Source organism: Mesocricetus auratus, unplaced genomic scaffold (assembly GCF_017639785.1).
Source record: "Mesocricetus auratus isolate SY011 unplaced genomic scaffold, BCM_Maur_2.0 Super-Scaffold_4256, whole genome shotgun sequence".
NCBI lineage: Eukaryota > Metazoa > Chordata > Mammalia > Rodentia > Cricetidae > Mesocricetus > Mesocricetus auratus.
This window is the reverse complement of record NW_024429182.1, coordinates 73,380,111-73,404,683: the sequence shown is the minus strand read 5'-3', so window position 1 is coordinate 73,404,683 and position 24,573 is coordinate 73,380,111. Positions and strand designations below refer to the sequence as shown.

At 49.8% G+C, this 24,573-nt stretch overlaps 1 protein-coding gene across 1 annotated transcript in view; it reads right to left on the bottom strand.

Moving 5' to 3' along the window:
- Positions 1-24,573, bottom strand: part of Gsg1l (GSG1 like) — a 201,939-nt gene that overhangs the window by 11,817 nt on the left and 165,549 nt on the right. The window contains exon 5 of the mRNA XM_005064445.4: positions 12,410-12,577. Within this exon, the coding sequence (XP_005064502.1) occupies positions 12,410-12,577 (168 nt within the window). The remainder of the gene's footprint in view (positions 1-12,409; positions 12,578-24,573) is intronic.

The window sequence follows — 24,573 nt, the reverse complement described above, 5'->3', positions numbered from 1 at the left end:
ACTAATACACCAATGGCCACCAATGCACCCACCAAACACATACAGAAAACGAGGTTTGGGGTAGCTGAGAGTTACAGGGTCACACTGCCTTGTCACAGATGAACTGAGCTCCACAGTTCCCCCATCCCAGTGTCCTAGGTCTCCAAATGTCCCTGTGTTGTCCTGCTGGAAGCAGACACTCAGTCCCAGAAGGCTGCAGAAGGGTGGTCAAGCCCTCAGCCAGACCCACTTTAAGGCTTAACCCTTTAAGGTGCAAGCTCTGCTGTAGCCCTGCAGAGCCTGTGGATATGGGACTTCACTGGGGAATCTTCCAGAACTGAGTCTGTGGGAGCAAACCAGCAGGACGCTGAGGCAGAGAGATCATGAGTTTGAAAGCAAGACACGGTCTCAGTGAAGGCTAAGAGGAAGGAAAAGAAAAGCAAAGTGGAAAGACATGGCACTGAGGCCCAGCAGGCGAGGCCTTGGCTCCCAGGTCGTCAGGTCAAGCGCCACCTCAGCCACCAGGCCTCTGCTGCCCCACACAGCGGCTTCCAACCCTGGCCGCCCCACACAGCGGCTTCCAAGTCTCTGCCCCCACACAGCAGCTTCCAACCCTGGCTGCCCATGGCCACAACATCCCACCAGGAACATCAAGCTCTTCTTTGCAAGCAACTGCAAATGTCATGAGGTGAGCCATCTTTGATCTGAGTAGAAGTTTCCAGGGAAATGCTTTGTTTTGTGTTCGAGTTTTAAAGGATGGCAGGAGCTATCACAAGAGACCCAGAACGTCCCCTGGAAAGCTGACAGGGCCTTGGTGGGTGGTAGGTGGGACCAGGCACCTTGGATGTGACACATGCATCCTCCTGGGCCCCAGGTTCTCCTGAGTTGGGGCTCCACCTTGTTCTGGCTGACTAGGTCTGCAATGTCCCTTGTCCTCCCTTCTGTCCCCTCATCTGGCGAGCAGGTGTACACTACCTGTTGCTTAAGGCTGTGGCCAGCACTGAACAAACTTGTCAATCTGTCCAGAACTTCCATCACCGCTCGCCCTCATAATTGCCCCAGTTGTCACCACCCTGGTCACCAGCAGCACACTCCGTGTCCCTGTGAAGCTCCAGTGACAGAGAGGCACTCCTTTGCCTCATCAGCCATGGGCCGCTGTTCCATCCCAGTTAGCTCTTTGCTGACATTTGCCTCGAGACTCTTGGCTTTCTGTTTGTCTGTCTGTTTGTTTGTTTTGTTTTGAGGCAAGGTCTCATTACACAGCCTGGCTTTGAACTTGAGACTCTCCTGCCTGGAGCCTCCTGAGTGCTGGGATGACAGACCTACTCTGCCTTGCCTGGCCAGACTGTCGTGTTTTGAAGGAAACAGAGGAAAGACTGAATTGCCAAGGCTCCGGTCTAGGGTCAGTGGACCCGCAAGCGGCTGCGGCACAGCCCTTGCCCCAGAATCCACTGGAGTGATCTACCTGGGCCCAAGAGCAGTCATAGCCAGAGTGTTACATAAATCATGAGGGGAACCTAGGTGGATTCCATGGCAGATAAGGGTGACCAAGGGGCGGGGTATGACAAACACACCAGGCAGACAGAGCTTAAGTGAGACGTTTTATTAGAAAGGGGAGGGGGAGGAAAGAGATAAAGAGACACAGAGACAGAGAGGACAGACGAGAAGAGGGACACAGGAAAAGTCCTGTCTGCCCCAGGGGAGCAGTGGGGAAGAGAGAACAGAAAGAGAGTGTACATGGGCAGAGGTCTTTCTTTGAAAGGGTCCTTTGCACCTGGGCTGACCAGGGTACTGCCTGAGTGCATTCTGCCAGGTGACAGGGGCAGGCCAGCACAATGCCTGAGTCCTTAGAAGGAAGTGAAAGAGCCCCAGGGGAGGGAGGTAGCACACAGGTGCCCTGAGCTCCCACATCTGGCCCTCTGAGAGAAAAAAGTGCCAGAGCACAGGAGACCTCTGTGGGCAGAGGCTTCTCTTGTGTCTAGATGCCCTATTGTCAAGATGGGCAGGGACTCAGACAGCTTTGCCTCCCTCCCTCCTGATCTCTATTGCACAGTGTCCCATCGGAGCCACCCCCAAAGCCCGCTTCCCTTCCCTGGCCCCAGGCCAGCTGTTTCCAGCACTGCCTCCATCCGACTCTCCGTGCTTCTGACCCACCTGTGAGAAAGGCTCCTTTCCTCTCCGTTTCAGTAAACTAACTTCTACAGAGTCACCCCTGTGCGTGCATACCAGATGGGCTCGAACTTCCCAGCAATGACAGCTGGAAGAGCCTGCACCGGCCTCCATGTCTGTTCTGTGTCTCTGAAGATGTTGGCAAACAGCACTGGTCTACAGGCTGCACTTTAAGTAGCCCCTGCCCGTCTGCTGGCCCTTGCCGACCACATCACCTCCTGGGATCCTGAGAGTGGCTACCTGTTCTGGTTCGCAGCCCTATGTTTCCCAAATTTAAAGACAACAGATGCCACCTGAAGACGTGATTATGCAGATTCTCAGAGACCAGTCTTGGGTGTAGGGCTAGATTATGCTTTTCTCACAGGCTCCATGGAAGCCCATAGTGGGTCACAGATTCCTGTTGATTCTCGGAACATTTGCTAAGCCTGGGTATCTTGGCTTTCCTGTAGTGGAGGACCTGCAGGAGGGAAGTCGTGGTACAGGACTCTCCCCCACGCTTTCTCTCCCCAGCTGGTCAGTCCTAGAAGAAGCTCAGGAGTTCAGGAAGTAGGTATTTCTTCCAGATGTTCCTCCCATCCTGCCTCCACTTTTTCCCACCCTAAGGTTCACCCTCTGACCCCTGTCTTCCCTTCCAGTGCTGTCATGGAACAGCGGTGCCAATGATGCCATCCTTGGAGCAGTGTGAAGGTACTGCAGTCTACCGGGCATCAGCCCTAAATCCTGGAGGCCACACTCCTCCCAGGAATAGCAATTTCAGAGGACCTCAGCCAGGAGTGGTGCTCTGCAAGGAGCCCCTGGGAAGTCCCATCAAAGCCTCCTCAAATATAGATGGGAAGACAGAGCCGGGACTCAGAGGTCACAGATCCGGGAGACAGCCTCAGAGGACAAAGAACACATTGATTTTAAATGATCAATTTAGAAAGGAATGAAGGATAGAATTAAAAGGAATAAAAGAAATAAATGACCCGTAGATAGTAAATTAAGATTCCATAACATTCCACCAAAAGGGCAGCTGAAAGAAAGGAGGAAATAGATGGTTTTAGAGGATGTTATTCTCCACTTTTCCCCCTTCTTTTGCATGATAGAATCATTTGAGATGTAGCAAGAGAGAGCAGTTCCTCACATAGCTCACGCTCTGGCCTGGTCTTTAGAGGTGGTTAATTTTGTTCCTTTCTGCAAAGAGGTCTGCAGATGCCTTGTCAATGGCAAGGGTAGAAATCACTCCCTGAATGTACATGGAGTCTCCAGCATTAGTCCCATCAGAACACCCCCTCCCACTTTTGAAGTCTCCACAAGTTTCCTCCACCACAAGGCCCAAAGGGCAGAGTGATGACCCCCTGATTTGTAGCAGAAGACCCTTCCACTGTTCTAAGGAGTACTCCCCTGGGGGAAGGGCACAGTCATCAAGCCTGGATGCCTGTGGTATGAGCCTGTGCTCCTGCCTGAATGTCCAGAGTGCAAGCAGGGCGGAGACACTGGGGCAGGAAAAGAATCAAGCAGAACACATGGGGCATTCCCATGATGTCCTGGGGACCACAGATGCCCCACCAGTGCTCTGGATGGAAAGGTGGGTCCATTATCCTGATCATATCAGGGTTGCAGAGCAATGGCTACTGGGAGAATAGATTCTAGAGTCAAAACATGGCCAGGAAAAGGTGAGGGGACTGCTGGATTCGCCCAGGTGAGTGTGAGGTGACTCAACCTTGCCTGAATGACCAAGAGTGGAGTTGGGAGGAGTAAACTACAGCTATCAGCACCTCCCTACCAGAGGCACACAGATCCCAGTGGATCCTGAAGCCTAGGGATGTGCCAAATCCTATACAATTGATAGTTTTCCATCCGTACACACCCATGAGAAAGTTAATTCACAAATCAGGCACAGCGAGAGAGTACCAATACAATCCAGTAATAAAACATTCAGGATTTTTACTTTGAGACACAGTCTCACTACGTAGCCCAGGCTAACCCTGAACTCACAATCTTCCTGCCTCCACCTCCCAAGTGTTGGAATTATAAGTTTGTACCTAGCTGAAGTAAAAGCACTTAGAACAACAAGAAGTAAGAAATAAAGAAAGTTATTTAAAACTTGGTCCAGGTCTTTAATTCCAGCACTCAAGAGGTAGAGACAGGTGGATCTCTGTGTGTTCAAGCTAACCTGGTCTATATGGAGAGTCAAGGTTGCAAAGTGAGATGCTGGGGTAGCGGGTGTGTGTGCGTGTGTGTGTGTGTGTGTGTGTGTGTGCGCGTGCGTGCATGTGTGCGCGTGTGTGTGTGTGTAATTGAAAACTATGGCTTGCTGGATTCTGTAACTTTCCATATGTTTCTGTGGGTCCCTGAAACTGCAGAAGTGACATGGAGTTAAGGGGGGCTATGATGGTTTAGTCACCGGGAATGGAACTGTTTAGAAGGATTAGAAGGTGTGGCCTTGTTGGAGGAAGTGTGTGTGTGGGGGGACTGGAGGGTTCCCAAGGCTGACACCAAGCCTAGTGTCCCTCCGTCTGCTGCCTATGGATCAGGATGTAGCTCTCAGTTACTGCTCGAGTTCCATGCTCCCTGCCATGACAGTAATGGACTAGGCCTCTGAAACTGTAAGCAAGCCCCATTTAAATGCTTTCTTTTATAAGCATTGCCTTGGCGTCTCTTCACAGCAATAGAAAGAACAGTGACTAAGACAGAGCCCTGGTGTAACTGTGGGGAGAATTCACTGTCTTGGGGTGAAGAAGAACTGTGGGACCAGGGGCCCATTAAAGCTTGACCATTCCGGATAGGTGGTGGTGGTGCTCACCTTTAAACCCAGCACTCGGGAGGCAAAGGAAGGTGGATCGCTGTGAGTTCCAGGTGAGCCTAGTCTATAGAGAGAGTTCCAGGACAGCCAGACTACATAGAGAAACCCTGTCTCAAAAAAGAAAAAAAAAAAAAAGGAACTTGACTATTCTAGGCTCTCGCCAGTGGGACACCTACAAAGCGAGCTGTGCAGTCGGGACAGGGAGACCACTAAACTGGACTGGGTTTGGAGGTCAAGCATGGCTAGTGAGTTTGGCCATGTTGATGGAGGCAACTTCAAGAAGCCAAAGCAGGAAGTACAGCAACAATGAGGTGTGGGCTCCTGAGATGCGGGTGTCCTTGGCCATGTGGTCACCGAGGGAAGAAGATGAGGGCTGAGCCTGGCCTGGCAAAGAAGAGAAGAGGGTAGCAAACAAGAAAGAAGACAGTCTCCACGGTGTCCACGCTCTGGTCTGATCTGTGTGCGTGGTCAGTTTTTGTCATACTGTCGTGTCTCAAAGAGTGTCACAAACACCTTGCAGATGGAAAGGGCAGAAATCGCTCCCTGAAGAAACATCAGGAAGAGTCGGAGGGGGATTGTTGAGTGGGGCTGTCAGAAGGAGGGGCTATAGAACCAGGGCAGCAGATCTCTGAAGGCAGCACTGGGCGACCATGCTAGAGTGTGTTGCACTGGCTGCTGAGAGCACCGTAGTGGGTCGAGGAGGGCCTGGGAGACAGATTGGTGTGGGTAGTGTCGTGAGTGGGAAGTGAGAATGCGAGAGAAGTCTTCCATGTGTCCTGGGAGCAGGCAGAAGGAGGAACTGTGGTCGTGGAGTGGACTCAGCACACCCTCTGGGACTGCTGAGATGTGCAGTCACTGGGCAGGCAAAGGAGCCCTTCACCACCCAGGAACGACAATGCCCCTGCTGTGCGGGGAACTTGCTTGCTGACCATCTGGGAAACTCAGTGAGAGCTGGCTTCAGGGGAAGGGCTTTTTGCAACTGTTTCTACTCCATGTGACACACAGAGAAAGGAGACTTACTCAATATGGCCATGTTGGAAAGAGGAGCTAACACAGAAAAACAGCAACACACAGGCACACAGGCAGGCACGTGCACATACACGCGTGCACACACACACAAACACCCTAAAAATGTCTGTCTTTGAGGCCCTGGCATGAGGTTTGGCTTAAATAGAGGATGAGACATATGCATAACTAAGCAGTCCTGGTCAAAGTGTGGTCTGTCTAGCTGTCACTGACCCATCATTGTCTGGGCTCTGGTCTGGTCTACAAGGTCCCTCAGTGCCCTGTGAAATCTCTCCTAGGAAACAAAGGGCTCCCTGGCTCCACAAGGCTTCAGCATGAGATTCCCAGGAAATTCCAATTCCTTGGGGCCCTTGACTCAGTGAAAGGAGAAACACAGTGTCTCTCTTCAGAGTCCCGACTCTTCTGCTAGGATGGTTACAGGAATAGAAAACACTTTGCAGGATGCCAAGTACCTTTCACAGGAGGGAGCATCATTCCCCTTGCACAGTGGAAGGTTTCAGAAGTTAGGAGTGAGTAAGAGAGGATACGCCTACTAAGTTTACAGCTCCTGTCCCCTAATGACCAGGCTAGGAGGTAGGACACACCCACTTTCCAGCCGGACGATAGGACTGTGAAGCAACTTGGTGGGTACTCATGACTGGGAAATGCAGGGTCATTCTATTTATTTTCGTGTGTGTCTGTGTGTATACCTATATATGAAATATGAAAAAGTATATTTTGAAACAGGCTCTCACTCTGTAGACCAGATTGGCCTTGAACTTACAGAGATCCACCTGTCTCTGCCTCCCAAGTGCTGGAACTAGACTAAGGCATCTGGCATCACACCCAGCTCTCTCCTTTTAAAATGCATTTATTCTTTTTAGGCAAAGTCTCAGTATGTTACCCTTGAACTTACTCTGCAGCCAGGAAGTCTTTGAACTTGCTGTCCTCACCCTCAGGATTATCTGAGTTTACACTATGCGCCATCAGGCCCAGGCCCAGCTTGCAAATTCAATTCAAAGTCTGGTTCCTTGCGTGGCGGTGGTGGCGCACGCCTTTAATCCCAGCACTGGGGAGGCAGAAGCAGGCGAATCTCTGTGAGTTGGAGGCCGGGCTGGACCAACAACCTCCAAAACAATCAGAGAAACCCTGTCTCGTAAAAACCAAAACAACAACAACAACAACAACAACAACAAAAAAGTCTGGTTCCTTAAGGACTCAGGGCTCAGTGCAGGCACAGAGCAGGAAGTGCATCTTCCCTGGGACACCCCCCCACCTCGCTGACCTGCTGCTAATTAACAATGCTTGCATTGCAGAGCCCTTGTGGCTCCAGGTTCCGGACAGGCTGGGAAGCAAGAACGAGCTCCCTTCAGATGGGCAGGCTGGTGCACAGGAGTGAGTAGAGGAATAAGCAGGCGCTGTGAGTCATCAGGACTGCAGAGAGGCGGCAGGAGGCAGGAGGCAGGAGGCAGGAGGCAGGAGGCAGGAGGCAGGAGGCTACTTCGAGTGGGAGCTCTGGGCTCCTTGCTCCCCACCGCTACTGCACCCACAGGGAGGCAGGGTGCTTGTTCAACATGGCTGAGTTCTCTCCAGGGTCTGAACCCAACAGGTCTTCCTTTCTGTCCCATGCTGTTAGACCAAATCTGAGCATTTATGTATTCAAGAGAACCCTGATCTGCAAATATTTGCCTACCTCCAGCAGCTCCCACCCACTCCCCAGGAGGCCAATTAAGACTACCTCCTTGGGGACAGCAGGCAGCCTGACAGTGGGACTCCTGAATTCCAGAGACTTCACAGAGCTTGGATGGCAGCTCCCAGCTGCCAGTGATGGGGGGGGGGGGGAAGGGGGACGACACGACTGCATCAACCAGCCTGGTGGCATAGCAGCCCCTTCCTGTGAGAATATGTGCTAACATGTGTGCACATACACATGTGCTTGCACACACACACACACACACACACACACACACACACAGAGAGAGAGAGAGAGAGAGAGAGAGAGAGAGAGAGAGAGAGAGAGAGAGAGAGGAGAGTGCAATGTCTCAAAGTCCCCAGCCATTGAGAACCTGATTAACAGCCACTCACACTTTTGAAGGACTCTTGCAGAGAAAATTTCAAAAGGACCTGGGTGGCAGTGGGGCAAAGTAGTAAGGGACAGTCCAAGCCCATCTGCCCAACAGCTTCCCAGGGCAGTAGCTTGCCCCAGATCTCAGGAGAATGGATAGAGTGGGGCACAGACTACTCTCCTAATGATGGCAACAGGAGTAGCCAGAACCAGCGCCCTGCTGTGACCACCACATACCAGATGCTCATACTTCCCAACCTACCTGCCCCTGCCTGCCCCTGCCTGCCCCTGCCTGCCCTTGCCTGCCCCTCATACCGTGGCTCCTCCACCTGGAGACCCCCTCATCACCCCCTGCTCTTTACCTGCTACACATTCATCATCAGTCCCAAGATTAAATGTCATGGTGACTATGTGACCTGGGATGGCACTAGCCAGCTGTGTGGCCTTGGAAAAATCACTGAACATCTCTGTGCTTCAACTTGGCATCTGTAGAATGGGAGCAACATTTTTACCCACACCTCCTAGGGATGGGGTGGTAATCAATGGAGTCACTTTTGGGGTGTTTAGGGTATATGGGTTGGGTTGAACTGTAACCAAATCATTAGTGATCCATCTGAAGCACTTTCCTGCCTTCGTCACTGGGGGGGGGGGAGGGAGGGATTGCTGTTCACTCAGAGGCCCAACAAGGTCATTAGGAGAAGGGACAGGGACATGCACACACACACAGAGAGAGAGAGAGAGAGAGAGACAGAGACAGAGACAGAGACAGAGAGACAGAGACAGAGAGAGAGACAGAGACAGAGAGACAGAGACAGAGAGAGACAGAGAAGAGAAAGACAGAGAGAGAGACAGAGAGAAAGACAGAGACAGAGAGACAGAGAGAGCAGAGAGACAGAGAGAGACAGAGAGAGAGAGCAGGCCTTTGCATGCTGGGCACTAGACCCCATATACTACAGGGGAGCAAAACATCAGCATTTCCAGATGCCAAGGGTTCTGGATTCTCTCCCCGTGTGCCCAAGACACAAGCCCAGCGCTGTTTGGTGCCCAGAGCTAAGTCACACAGAAGTGAAGGGACGGATCAGCCCATGACACCCTCTGCTTCCCCTCAGTCCTCCTGTGTGTCTTGCTGCTGGGGGCTTCAGTCCTACTCTCAGCTTCCCTGGCCTGCAAAAGCCACGCAACAAAGCCATGTGCTCTGAGCTGCTTATAGGCAAAGAGCAGGAAAAAAAAGGGGGGGAAGAAAATAGAACAGAGCAGCAGAGCTGAAACATTCTCCTCCGAGGGAAGGGAAATCAAATTTGATGAACCTCTGCATAATGTTAAGTTATGAATGTGCAAAGTGATATTCTGCACATACGCTGTGAAACACTCATCGTGGGCCTGAGCAGTCCGGGGCTACAGGAACTGTGGCTTGATGAGAAGCTGCTGCCTGGGTGAGGTGGTCTGAGCTGCTCCCTCAGCAGTGCAGGGCGCAATTTCCCTAGGTGTGTCGTAGCAAAGCGTGACAAGCAGTTGCAGTGTTAATGGGGCACTGAGGGCTTTGGGTCATTCACCACTGCTCTAAGCACTCAGCGCTGCCCTCCTCCCCCACCCCAGTCCTGGCTGCTGATGCCTGGGCTAGGACAAGCTCCTGACCATGCTGGGAGGGAATGGCCTCCTCCCTGCCAGGACACTGTGTCTGCAGTCAAGGAGGCGGGAGCTAAATGCCACACAAGAGGGAGGCAGTGTCCAGGCTTCTCAAGGATCACCAGATCACCAGCAGAGCACCTCACGAGTTCCTACTAGGTTTCTGGTACAGTCCCAGCCCCAGCACTGGTGAGAAGTCCTGCAGAGAAGTGACTAGAAAGAAGGATGAGCTGATGGGCACCCTAGACTGAGCACTGCAGGCACAAAGCTCTTGGAGAGTCTGTGGGAGAAAAGATGAGTCAGAGAAAAGTCTAGAATGATCAGAGAGGGACCCGTTCTCCACCTCATGCTCTGCCTCTGCCTGAAAGTGCCTCAGTGCCCAGGCTTCTTCCCCCAAGTCCTCCACATACCCCGAGGGCATGTCCCCAGGGTCACTCAGCCCCACCCACTGAAAGTACTGCTTTTACCTCAGTCTCCCCCCACCCCACCCACTCCTACCCTGTACCCAAGAACGGGGCACAGGACTCACCTGGAAGGTAGTTGTAAGAAACACAGGAGAGGAGAAAGGGGACAAGGAGGGAGGGAGGATCGGGAAGGTGTGCTCAAGGGCAGGCTCCCACTCAGGGCCCAGGTTCCACAGAGAGCAAGCTAGGTACAGTTTCTTCTATGGGTAGGGAGCCCAGGCCTTTATCCATCACGACAGCCTCCTGGACATTCTAGCCGGCATTATGCACTTGAGAAGGCTGACTCCTGAGTCACAAAGTGCCCTTACTCAGAGTCCCACATACCTGCAGTAAGAGCCCCACTCCCACCCCAGACACACACAACATCTGTGAGCACTGGGCAGACTCGCCCATGGGTTGAGAACACCTGTGTGGACACAAGCAGATGGCAAGCCTGCTTCTTCCCATGGTCAGCCTGAAAAGGTTCAAACTTTGAGCCGCACAGACCTGGGCCCATGTCCTCCACGACTGTGTGGTTTTAAATTAGTATCTTCACATCTCTGAGTCTCATCTACCGAGGGAAGCAATAGTATTCACTGGGAGGTCATGAGCATGCTGCTGGGTGCCTAGACACAGGACCTGGCACAGCTATGTGAGACAGCCGTATGTGGCTGGCTCTGTCTACTCCACTCGGGAAGGTGGTGTGGGCTGTGGTGACGCCCAATGGGAGAGTAGTGCTAACATTTGTGAGACCTTGGGTTCCACTCCCAGCACTGGGGAAAACAGGGGCACCCAAGGGGAAGCACTGGGAGTGGAGACCCCAGGCCCAGATCTGCTCTTCTTAGACTCCCACAGCACAGAAGCTCAGGCAGGATGTGCTGCGTGTGGCCAGGATGGGAGACAGAGCACCTCTGTCCTCGCCTCTGCTGTCACCAGCCACTGCCAGCCTAGGAGGGGGACAGAGGAAGGCAGCACCAGCCATGCTGGGTGGGACCCGCTTCCTAGCATGTAATGGAGGGCAGAGCCTTTCATGGCCCGGAAGAGAGTCCAGCAGTTGGAGCCAGGCACAGCGGCACCAGATTATAGCCAGCCCACAGGAGTAACTTTGGATGGAGTTATTTCCTCTAGGAAATAAGAGGGAAGAACAAAGTGGACTCAGAACCACTGAACTGAGGAGATCGGGGGCACCTCAAATACTGGGGTTCCCCAGACGATGATCTGAAGGCCTTCAGAAGAACAGCTGAGGAGTCCAGCCTAATACTGTCTCCAGCTTTAAAAATCCTGGCGTCTATCCCCCACCCATGTCTGCCTATGCTGCTATGTATTACTCCTGCCATCAGTCTCGCCATCTAACTCATCTACTTATCCATCCACCTACCCAATCACCTAATAATCCAACCACTCAGTTATCCATCTATTCATCCAACAACTTACCTATCCATCTATCTATCCATCCTCCCGCTCACCTGTATATCTATCCAATGCTTACCTATCTATTCATCTGTCTACTCCTCCATCAGCTCCCTTATCTACCCACCCACTCTCCTATCCATCCATATACTCATTCATCCATCTACTCATTTACCTACTTATTCAAGTTCTAACCATTCAACTGCCCATCTATCCATCCAGTCATTTAGCTATCATCCAAACATCCATCCACCCCTATCTATGTAGCCACCCATCTCCTATTTGTTGCCATCTATGCTGTTCCCAGATCACTTCTGAAGACTTCAGTGATCAGGTTTTGTCCTTTGAGAAGTCACCGACTTCTGGTGACCATCACCAACCCTGCTATTGGATCCTTTCACACAGCACCATTACAGGGCCCAAAGAAGGAAACCATCATGGATCAGCCTTCTTCTGGTCATAGCTGAAGTAGCCCAGAGCTAAATGGCTACCGCCCGCACGTTGTTCCTTTTTGAATTCCCCATAATCTAGTCATATAAGTCCTAACCAATTTTTTAAAGATGTATTTACTTATTATGTAAATACAGTGTTCTACCTACATGTGTCCCTGCACACCAGAAGAGGGCACCAGATATCATTACCATGTGGTTGCTGGGAACTGAACTCAGGACTCTGGAAGAGCAGTTTAACCTCTTAACATCTGAGCCATATCTCCAACCCACTCCTAAGCAATCTTATGCCCACAAAACATTAGATGTCCTAGACATCCAAAGTCCATACTCTGTCTTACCCAGCCCGTCCCAGCTTCAAGATCACATCAGTCAGACCATTTGCTCCAGTCTTGAATGGGGCCTTTGGGTTACTGAGGTCAGGCCTTGGGCTTCAGACTCTTAGCACTATGCCAGAGGTGACCACATATGCACTGACCTCTCCCGGAAGTACTTGATGGCCTCGGGGTCTATGAAGGTCGGCTCCTCCCGGTAGCCCTGCTCAAAAACCTTGCGCTTGTGCCGGAACTCAATGACTGTCTTGGTGTAGGAGTTGAGCGTAGTGACAGACGCCGCCATGCAGCAGGTAAACGAACCCCAAGCCAAGCTGCCAAGAGACCAGGAGAGAGATGCCAGAGTGAGTGTGGGCAGGGACAAGGAGCCTCATCCACGTACCATTTATCCACCTAGCATTATAGGCCCTAACACTTGTTTCCCACTCCACTTTAATCTGGGAGAATGACACTGTGACAAAAACACATTACTAAGCCATTACTGTGAGGGCAAGGAGAACCAGGGACAGTTATTTAGGATACAGGGATGACCATAGTGGTCCTGGTAAGATGAAGAGGTCCTGGCTAGAGAAGCACATTCTAGGAAGAAGGACAGTACAGGCAAAGCTGTGGAGGCACGAGGCAGCAGGATGCTTGAACGCATGTGGGAGGCGGGGATGCTGGAGTGGGGAAGATGCTGAAGCTGATGCTGGAGAAGGAGGCGGGGCATCTCACTTGAGGGTTAAGTTGCCTTTGCTCTCATATGCCCCTGGAAAATATACTTGGCCTTTGTGCCATGCACTCCTCACATCTAGTCTGTGGACAGCATGGTTGCAGAAATTAACACCAGACCAGTGCCTGACACGCCGTGAAGGCACTCAGAAAAGGCTCGCCGTCATTGCTGTCATCACCTGGACAGGCATTCTTTTTTCCTTCTTTCTTTTTTTTAATTTAAATAAAAAACAAGCTTGCTTTACATATCAATCCCAGTTCCCTCTCCTTCCCCTCCTCCCCTGCTCCCCACCAACCCCCTATCCCCTTTCTGCTCTCCAGGGAGGGTGAGGCCTTCCATGGGGGATCTTCAAAGACTGTCATATCATTTGGAGCAGGGCCTAGGCCCTCCCCTGTGTGTCTAGGCTGAGGGAGTATCTCTCTATGTGGAATGGGCTCCCAAAGTCCATTCACATACTAGAGATAAATACTGATCCACTATCAGAGGCCCCATAGATTGCCCATGTTCAGGGGGTCTGGATCGGTCCTAAGCTGGTTTCCCAGCTACTAGTCTGGGTACCATGAGCTCCCCCTTGTTCAGGTCAGCTGTTTCTGTGGGTTTCTCCAGCCTGGACAGGCATTCTTATGCCTGCTTCTTTAGGTCTCAGTCTACAAACTCTCCCTCTGGAAGATGAAGTTCTAATGTCCTACTTGGCCATCTACTCCATATCTTTCCTTCTGTAGCTGGACTGCTTGGCTGCTCTACCGCTGAGTGCACTAAATGCATCCCAAAGCCAGAGAACCTACCCTGACTGCAGCCTTTATTTCTAGAAATGGCCTCCTGCCTGGCTCCTCTGACTTGGACTGTGCACTCACATTTAGTGCCAGGACTGGGAGGCCACCTGGCTCCAGCCCCACCAGCCTGCTTTCCATCCGGGCTGCTGATCTCTTCTGCTCTCCCAACACCATTGTACTACCTGAGAGCTCCAGGCTCTCACCTGCCTGCAGCCTACCTGTAGCTCTCTGAAAACTGTCACTAGTCCCCTGTTATCAGGGCAGCCCCACCTCCCTCTTGACAACAGAAATCAGCAAACCCCAGAAGGAAAGTAAAGGAAAAGTCTGTAGATTTGGCCTTTCTCAAATGGATCTTCAATAATCGCTTATTTCCCTTCACGCCTAACCCATTAATAGATTCCTCACATCTTTTGGAGCTAATTTAGGTCTTCTAGAAGCCTGGAGTGTCTATAATAGACATTTTTAAGGTGTTAGCCTCTCCAGGGACTTCCATGCCCATTAAAGTGTTCAATGTGTTTTACACACACACACACACAGAGAGAGAGAGAGAGAGAGAGAGAGAGAGAGAGAGAGAGAGAGAGAGAGAGAGAGAGAGAGAGATAGGCAAATGGAGACAGAGACAGAGAAAGAAAAAGAAAGGGAGGGAAAGTGAAAGAGAGGGAGGGAGGGAGGGAGGGAGGGAGGGAGGGAGGGAGGGAGGGAGGGAGGGAGGGAGGGAAGAACAGAGACAGAGAACAGAGAGACTGTAGATGACTGGATTAGGGCGGTCACCAAAGCTGATGCAATCAAGAACCCTTTCCTAAGCAATGGAGCTGAAATGTCAGCTTAGTCTGGGATGTCTCACGATGGAAACTCACAACCTGAGGTGGGAGGATGAAGAAGCATGCTTGTCTGGAGAATTTTGGAGTGTGTTAGTTTGGCCTGCTCCAGCTTCTGATAACAGTACTTCCATCCCCTCAGGCCACACAGGTTAGTTGGATCTTCAACCTCTAGGGATGAGCACCTGACTAGGCCTGGCCAATCAACGTGTTGCTTCCTGTTGCCTCAGTCCTGAGCTGGATGGCAAACCGCCTAGGTCTGGATCAGGAGACATCTCAGAACTTTGGCTGGAGCTATGGAGAAGAGCCTCCACATCTCTCCTGGCTGCTGAGCTGGTGAGCTGTCTGCCAGGAACTGCTGGGGACCATCTTGCCACCACCCAACCTGAGACTTAAGCTGGCCCAAGAGAAAGCAGAGGCATTAAGCAGGTGATGCGCTTGTCCTTGAACTTATCTCTTAGGGGAACCCAGATCTTTTTGTTTGGATTTTCCCCCATCAGCCAGTTCATATTAGCTTTCTGCCACTGGCAACAGAAACCCTTATTTACTTATCTGTGTAAACACCTTCTTTCATGTAAGTTAGTTTTGAGGTAAATTTTTAGTGTTTATAGCCAGAAATATAACTTTAACTAAGCCTTTATTCTCACCCTGGGTGATCCCAGCCAGATGATAAAGCAGAAAGTCTGCAGGCAGAGATCTGAGCAAAGCAAAAAGCCTGGTCTGTAGGAATGACCCCTAGGCTGAAGGGTGGTGCCTAGGTCACGGGAATTGTCCTGGCTAGTTTATTGTCAACTTGACTGATAGAACTTAGATTTACCTGAGAAGAGGGAACTACAATTGAGAAAATGCCTCAGTAGGACTGTCGCATAGGCAAGCCTGTGGGTGCATTTTCTTACCCCCTGGACAGGTAGTCACGGATGGCACAAGAAGGAAGGCTGAGCACCCATGAGGAGTGAGGAGTGAACAGCAGCCACCACTGCTTTGTCTCTAGTGCCTGCTCCAGTTCCAGCTCTGCTTCAGTTCCTGTCCTGACTTCTCTAGCGATGAGCCAGCCCTTACCTGTAAGAGTAAGATGAACTAAACCCTTTCCTCTCAATTTGCTCTCGGTCATAGTGTTTTATCATAACAATTGAAACCTAACTTAGATAGCAATGATCCAAAGATGTAGGGATGGAGCCTAGGCTGCAGGAACGGAGCCTAGGCTGTATATGCTTAGGCTGCAGAGATAGAGTATAGGGTGTAGGAATAGAGCCTAGGGTGTAAGGATGGAGCCAAGGTTGTAGAGATGGGGAGTCTAGGATGTAGAGATGGAGCCTAGGATGTAGAGATGGAGCCTAGGATGTAGAAATGGAGCCTAGGATGTAGAAATGGAACCCAGGATGTAGGGATGGAGCCTGGGCTGTAGAGATGGAGCCTAGGATGTAGAGATGGAGCCTAGGATGTAGGGATAGAGCCTAGGATGTAGGGATAGAGCCTAGGTTGTAGGGATATGGAGCCTAGATTGTAGAGATGGAGCCTAGGATATAGAGATGGAGCCTAGGATGTAGGAATGGGCAGCCTAGGCTACATGGATGGAGCCTAGGTGTAGGGATGGAATAGAGAGTACAGGGATGGAACAGAGATTGCAGGGATGGTGCTGAGACAAACAGAAACTGCTGGGCAGACACAAAGGCAGGTTGACTTGTAGATCATGTCCACACCTCATCTACTGTTCATGCAGGACCTTCATTCAAAGGAAGTGCTATCCTGGAGCTAGCTCGGCATTGCACATTCCAGACTCTACCCAGGAGCCTGGGACTCTCTACTGCCCAAGGTTTTCCCTGGCTTCCAGTCTAGCTGTTGACTTCTCACCTCCAGTGTCACCTCCTCAGCCCACATTCACCATCTCTAATAAGCCTCAGTCCTCATCACACCCTGTAATTTTCTTGGATCCTTTCCCTCTTTAATTATCCTTTGATTTTAAATTATCTAAAACTATAAGATACTTATAGATTCAAATGAAAATATAATATACACAGAGAGATAGGAGGAGTTATATTGTCCTTAGCCAGTTTCCCCCAATTACAACATATTACAAAATGAGTGAAACTGTGGTAGAGTATCAGGACCAGGGAGGGTACTCTCTAGTCTCGATCAAACTACAGCATACACTGGATCCCTCCTTTTGCCATTTTAGAGTCATATCCACTTTCTTCCTGACCCCTTGGTCCTCAATTTGTTTACTTCTAGAAACTTGACATTTCCGGAATTTGACATAGGTGGAATCATACAGCATGCATGTCTGGGCTGGCTTTTTTCACTTAGCACAGATCTCTGGGAAGTGTTTCATCTTCGTATTGCTGAGAATATGTGTGTCTCCACACCCTACCCGCATTTGCTGGATCACTATTTGTTGTTTCTGCTGGTCTAAGGGACGCATGAATCTAGCTCATCGTGGCTTTGATGTGCGCTTCCTAATGGCTAAAGGTGTTGAACTTATCATTTGTTTATTTATGACCTGCATACCTTCTTGCGTGTTCATTTTTTTTAACTGGGAAGTTTTGTTGCTCTGTCTTCTTCATTTTCAGAGTTCAGTTCCTTATATGTAGTAGGTGGGTTAGTTGCTTTCCTGTTGCCTGTGATTTGATTTACTGCAGAATTTAGATGAAGGTTGATTTTCTGTTATGGGTGTCCAGTAGCTTCAGCACCATTTGTGGAAAAGTTTGTCCTCACTCCACTGAACTGATTAGTACCTTTGTCAAAAATTAGGTGGGCATTTGTTTGAGTCTGTTCCTGAGTCCCTTTGTTCTGCCCCATTGATGAATGTGTCCACACCCCCCCCCACTAATATCAGTATGGGTTACTATAGCTGTAATAGATCCTGAAATTGGGTAGACTGAGTCACCCTATTTTCTTCTTCTTTAATTTTTTAGCTATTCTAGTACTTTTGTATTTTCACCTGCATTAAAAATATCCTATCTGTATGTATGACTTACTAAAATTTTGATAAGGGTCATATTAAACCTGTATTCCATGGACCCTCCATTGAGTGTTTTAATCCATAAACATGGTCTACCTACTTAGATCAGTAATTTCTTTCATTGGTGTTTTTCTATTTTTAGCGTAGGAGCTCTAGAAATGTTTGATTTGTCTAAAGCCTATGCATTTACTTTTCTTTCTAGCAGAAATATCATTATGCTTTATTTTGTGTCCAAATTTTCATTGCAAGTTTATAGAAATAAAACTGACTCTGTGTTTTCTCCTTATGGCCTAAGGCTGTGCTAAATTCACAGATCCAGTCTGAGACGCTTTTGGTAGGTTCTGGCTATTTCTGCAGAGACAGCCATTATCTGTGCATTTCTTTCTGATCCGTATGGCTTTTATTGCTTTTTATGTCTAATTGTGCTACCATAACTTCGAGTTGTGACAGTGGTGTTTTCAACATCACAGAGAAAATGTCCTTCAACCTTTTTCAATGTTGTCTACAGGTGCTTATCAGTTTTCATTATCAAGTGGAATCCCCCATTCATCTTTGTTTTCCAGGAGAATTTTTTAAGAACAAGAACTAGCCCAGATGCGTTTCTGTATCAGTTGATAGGATCATGTGATGTTACTTCTTTTGACTGCTAATGTGGTAGATGTCACTGAGTTTCAAATTCTTCATCACTGGGTAACTCTCTTCAATAATATCCCAAACTCCTGTTTGCAAAGGGTTTCTAAAACTATATTCAAGATATCTATTAGTCTTACTTCTTTTTTTTTCCACTGTCTTTGTCTGACTTTAATATCAGAATAACACTAACCTCACAAAACAAATTTCTAAATGTTCTCTCATCTTCTATTATCTGACAGAAAATAGGTATTAATTCTAATTTAAATATTTGGCAAGATATCCCAGTAAGACCATGTGAGCCTAGAGATTTCTTTTTGAACATTTTAAAACTATTATTTCAGTGTTCTTAGTGGTTACTGGAATGTCCAAACTGGAATATTCAATTATTTCCTGCTGGATGAGAAGTACAAGTCTGGGCTTTTAGAAGAACTGTTTCCTTCCATCCAATTGTCAAAGTTCAAAGTATAATATGTCCTTGCTATGCTTTTGATGTCCTCAGGGTCTGTCATTGCTGTATCTCATTTTAGTGTTTTGAAAACACTAAGGGTCTGTCAATTTTATTCATCATATTCTCTAAAAAACAGAGTTTTTGCTACATTGATTTTTCTCTACTTTTTGGGACTGTTGTTCATTTTAAATTTTGCTTGTGTCTGCTCTCTCTTTTGCTGTTTTGGAACCATTTTGCTCCATTTTTGTGTCTGTTTGTTTGTTTTCCAATCATGGAGTGAAAACATTTACTACTGGTTTAAAATATTTTCATTCTTTTTAAGAAGACTCATTCATATGTTCATTCATGTGTGTGTGTGCCTGTGTTTGTTAGTGTGTATGACCCCATGTGCACGTGTGCAAAGGCTCATGCGTGTGTGTACACAGAGGCCAGAGGCACCGAGTAACCCCCTCCTTCACACTCTGCCTATTCCTGTGAGGCAGGGCCTCTCCCTGAACATGTGGCTTGTATTTCCATGGCTAGACTGAACAGGGATCTTACTGTCTCTGCCCCACTCAGAGTTAGGGCTATAGATGTAGGAGCTGGGATCAGAACTCTGGTCCTCATGACTGAGTAGAAAGCACTCTCGGCCACTGAGCTGCCCCTGCAGTCCAACTCTTTCTCTTTGATGATGAATCATTCAGCTTTGTTCTTTCCCCTCTCAGTGCTACTTTAGCTCCACGAGTTTTGAGATGTATTTTAGTTTCTTCACTTCAGTGTACTTTAAAGTTTTCCTTGAGGCCCCTCCTGCAGCTCAGGGACTTTGAGAAGTATGTTCTTTAGTTTACAAGTGTTTCCTGATTTTTCTCTCATCTTTGTTTGATTCCATTGTGGCCAGAAAACACATTTTTTAATGGTTTCCTTTTCTTTCTATTTTTTTAATACTTTGAGTTTGTTAACGGTCCAGGATGTAGTCTGTCTTGGCAGGCTACTTTAACAATGTGCATGCAGCCATTGTTGGATGGGATGGTTTATAAAGAGTTCCTGAATGTTTGTCTGTTTGTTTGAGACGCTCTTAACCTGCAGCCCTAGCTGACTGGCACCTTACCATGTAGCTCAGGTTGGCTTGAACTCACAATGATCCTTCTGCCTTAGTCTCCCCAAATTCTGGGGTTACAGGGGTAAGCCGTCATGTCTGGCTCATTTGGGGACATTTCTGCTGAGATCCCAGGTCTTGTGTAGTCCTTCTGCTTCACCCGACATCTTCTGATCACATTCTGGCAAGGAAACTGAGAGCCCCACCTGGTAATTAGCAAGTAAGTATAAGAATCCAAGTTTCCTACTCAGTCACCACTGCCATTCAAGGTGGTGATGGTTCCAGACTTCTGCTGGGCAGGGGCTGGCCTTGCTGCCTCCCACCACACCTCTACTGACACACCCTGGCACAGATGAGGAGCAGAAGTGTGCCATCCTGTTCCTCATAGCCTTCTATGACTCTGTGGGGAGGGTGGCTTCGCCACCACTGGGTAAGCTGGCAAAACCCCTGGTTCCCCACTGACGCCTCCAAGAGGGATGCAAGGGGTATTCATTACATCTGGAAGAGTCCTGAGTCCATGCATCCCACATGATCTTCACTGCCCTGACTGGGAGGGCTTGCTGCTCACCTGTGAGTGGGGCTCCCTATTCTGTTACCACTCAGCAAGTGGGGAAGCCTGGAGGCCTCGGTCAGGACTGCTAAGGCAGCACCTGGCTCCATCTCTGATGCCCGGGTGGGGACCACAGGGATCCCCTGGGTGGGAGCAGGAATGTGGCTGCAGCAGCGAAATTTTGCCTTAAAGTGTTCATCTCCATTAGCAGCTGGTGAGAGTTAGTGTTAATTGTCAACCTGAGAGGACCTGGAATCACCTTGGAGACAGCCTCTAGGAGTACATGTGAGGAGTTACCCAGTTTCCGGACATGCCTGTGAGGAACTATGTCAATCGATTAAGCCACTTGAGGCGAGAAGGCCCAGTCACTGGTGGTGGTGGTGCCATTCCCTGGGCTTGAGGCCTGGGCAGCATGAAAAGGAGAGTGAGCTGAGCAAGCATTCATCGCTCTCGTAGACGTGATGTGACCAGATGCTTCCAGCTGCTGCTGCCTCAACCTCCTGGGATGGACTGAGCCTCGAGATGTGAGCTGAAATAAACCCTTTCTCCCTTGAGCTCTTTTTGCCTGCTTGATCACAGTAACAGGAGAAGTGACCAAGACTGTGACCCTTCCTGATCCTTGGCTGTCATTCTGTCTGTGCCTTCTGACATGTCTGTGTTGTCTGCTCCATCAACTCCAACTGTGGGATCTGCCGCATGAGGAAGACACATCTGAGTGCTGCTTCTTCATCCAGTCTCCTGTTCTTTCTACCTTCCAGATTCTTCCAAGTCTGTTTGCTGTGATGCATCCAAAGACTTAGCCACGTATAGCAAGAGCAGTGGGAGACATGTCCACCCTAACTTCCTACAAGTGGAAGTCTTGCGTTGTGGTTACCCCTCCCCTCACACACCCAAATGCTCTGTCTGCCTCACCGCTATGCCATGTCACCTAGAACAGTGCTCAACACACAGCAGGTACTCAATAAATAATTGTGGAATGAATAAGCAAATGAGTTAACACAGAGGAAATAAAAGCTGGTTAAAAGCAGATAAGAACACACTGTCTCCTGATGTGCTGAATACAGCCCACCAACTCTTGTCTTCCAGTCTCTCTTCCCCAGACCCCCAGATACCCACACATGGCACACAGTTTGAAGCCTCTGGGTCTGGAAACTTGTGGTGTCTACAGTTTACACTGCTGAGCCAGTGCAGAGAAGTATGGGGGTGGCTGGCCTGGTTTCACAGCTAAGAGCACAGTGGACACTTGGGGACAAGAGAGAAGGTGTGACAGGGCAGTGTGACTATCCACCTCCTCTATCCCTAGGAGTCACAGAGGCATGCTGGGAAGTAGATCTGAAGGCACCATCTGCTACTAGGCAATGGACCCCAGGCCCGACACATAGATAACAAGTGAGCACCAAGGAAGGCCTCCCGCAGACAGCTGCAGACTGGGGACACAGGCTCACCGTAAGGGACAGGGCACAAATGCCTACTCCAGGCCACCCTCTGAGCCCAAGAGAAGTTAGGGCAAAATGACTGCAGGCTCTAGGGGCTGCCAAGGTACAACCATCAGGATACCTGTGGGCAGCTGCAGCCCTTTCACTGCCATGATCTTAGAGAAAAGGAGGCCAGAGTTTCTGCTGACCTCAGCCTCTGGGAAGAACATCAGCCAGTCTGGCAAAGCCTCCACAGCGGCCTCGGGGCCCTCAGGCAGTCCTAGAGTACTGAAGCAGAGGTATCTGCTGGGACCAGCCTGCAGCATGGGCGTCCAGGAGTCCTCAGCAAGGAAACAGCCCAGAGAGCCCAGTTTCCATGGGGTCAGGGAGATGGGAAAGGAAGGAAGGGCAGCAAGGAGGTCCCCTTATCCCATGGGACAAGAGGCTCGGTGTAGAGGGTCACCTCACTCAACTCATTCTTCTCCTGTGTGCGTGCGTGCATGTGTGTTTGAGACAGGATCTTCTATGTAGCCCAGGCTGGCCTCAAATTCATAGTCCTCCTGGTACCAACTTCCAAATGCTAGGATTACAAGTGTGCCATTAGAGCTGGCTAGACTAGGGCTGGCTGTTCTAGTCTACACTTTGCAAAGAGACTGCCTGGGATGGGTTTGCTATGTTTGCTAAGTTAGGGAGACCCTCTTCCCCTTGCATTTTGAATAAAGCAGAAAGAAAATGTTTGCTCAGGAGAACATCTGCACTCTCTTGGCCCTCCCAGCAGAGTCAGGCAGGTGAGGAGGGAATTGGCCATGGTGGAGACTGGGGGAAACTGGAGGGCAGAGTTTGTCCTGCCTGAGCTGCGATGTCACCCAACACAGCTGATTAGGCACAGGCCAGGCAGGTCTTCCAACAAGTCACAAGCCAGAAACCTACACTGCCACATAACAATCTAAACTCTTCCCAGCAAACCCTCCATAGGCCGACTACTGTTTCAGGCAGCAGGCAGCCTCTGAAACTAACTGTGGGACTCCTCAGGGACACACACTCCGCACTAACTTTCTGATCCCAGAAGTGGGGTCAGCAACTCCTTGGGAGGCAAAGACAAGGTGAGGTGCCTCTCACCAGGATTGGTCTGGAACTGTTAGCTCATCAACAATCACTCCACCCAGCCACCATTGTCTTGCCTGCCATGTGCGGGGTGGGCTAACGAGAGCCGAGACACCTGAAGAGAAGAGTACGTTGGAGTACTCCCCAAATGTGGGCCGTTGGCCATCTGGATTATGTAACTGACACTGGATGTTGCTGGCTGGGATCTCCTTCATGACCACTGTTGCTCACAGAACATATGCCTTATACGGCATATACTAGAAGCTGGCCTCCCATACACCAGCAAGCCCGTTGAGCCTGAGTGACTATCTCAGCCTGGGTGACCCCAAAGCGTGGCCTCACTTCTTTGCTTCTATCTAAGGGAGATACTCCTGCACCTGGCTTTGACCTACAGAGTGCAGCTTGGTGACACAGGACCTCACACACCAAGCCTGTAGTTTCCACCTGGGTCTCTCTCTCTCTTTATTTTTTTCCATTTTTTAAAATTTAAATTAGAGAAAAAGCTTGCTTTACATGTCAATCCCAGCTCCCTCTCCCTCCCTTCCTCCCCCAGCCCCCTTCAAGCCTCCCCCAACCCCTCACCCAATCCCCACTCCACTCTCCAAGGAGAGTGAGGCCCTTCATGGGGGATCTCCAAAGTCTGTCATACATCCTGGGGCAGGGCCTAGGCCCTCCCCCATGTGTCCAGGCTGAGACAGCATCCCTCCACGTGGAATGGGCTACCAAAGTCCATCTGGATGCCAGGGATAAATACTGATCTATTTATTGCCAGAGGCCCCAAAGAATGCCAAGGCCTCCTCACTGACACCCATGTTCAGGAGGTCTGGATCAGTCCCATGCTGGCCTGTCAACTATCAGTCTGGGGTCCCACCTGGGACTTTTGAGATGCTTGATCATTGGACATTGTCCCTAGTGAGCAGCCATCATACAAAGAAGTGGCCCCAGCCACCAACTGCTGTCAGCCAGCATTGTGCTGAGCTATTTCCCAGTGAAATGAATCAGATTTTTAAAAGTATCTTTTAATAATTTATTTAACTTTTATTTTATGTGAATTGGCATAAGGGTGTCAGAAGTCCTGGAACTGGAGTTACAGACAGTTGTGAGCTGCCATGTGGGTGCTGGGAATTGAACTCAGGTCCTCTGGAAGAGCAGCCAGTGCTCTTAACCACTGAGTCAGATTTTTATGGAAGTCTCCAAGCTAGGACCAACCTGCAAAGCTATATAAGGTACTGCAGTTTTCCTTGAACCCAGTAGCTGTTGGGTGATGTACTCTACCCACCAACAGAGAGTGAATGGGCTACCACCCGTAAGGTAGAATTGGCTGCCTCTATTTTTCACCTGACAATGTTGAGACACATGTGGGTAAGGAACTGGGCCATCGTCTATAGCTGGCAGGGGTCAGGGTCAGCGTTGAACTTGACCTTGACCTAAGACCTGTCCAGCACCCTCAGCATTGCTGCAGGCTCTTGTTAGCTGCTCAAGATGCAATTTGAGCCTGGGGTGCTCCACACACATGGTCATGATGGGGATCTTCAGCTGTAGCACAGGCGTCCTCTGGAGAATGCTCAGCGCCCCAGCGTCCCCAGCCGCATTCTTCCTGCTGGGCCTCAGGCCAGAGGCTGGGGCTTCCTCCTTCAAGCTGGCCTCTCACACCCTGCCTGGAGTGAGCCATGGAGGCCTCAAATACATAAAGTAAAACAGATGGCTTCTTTTGGCCTTGGTGGGGCCCCATGGTCAAGGAATGAGAAATGGGGTTATCTGTCCTGCAGACCTCTGTGACAAGGCGGAATGTGTCAGCCCTAATCCAGGTCTCGTGGTGGGCG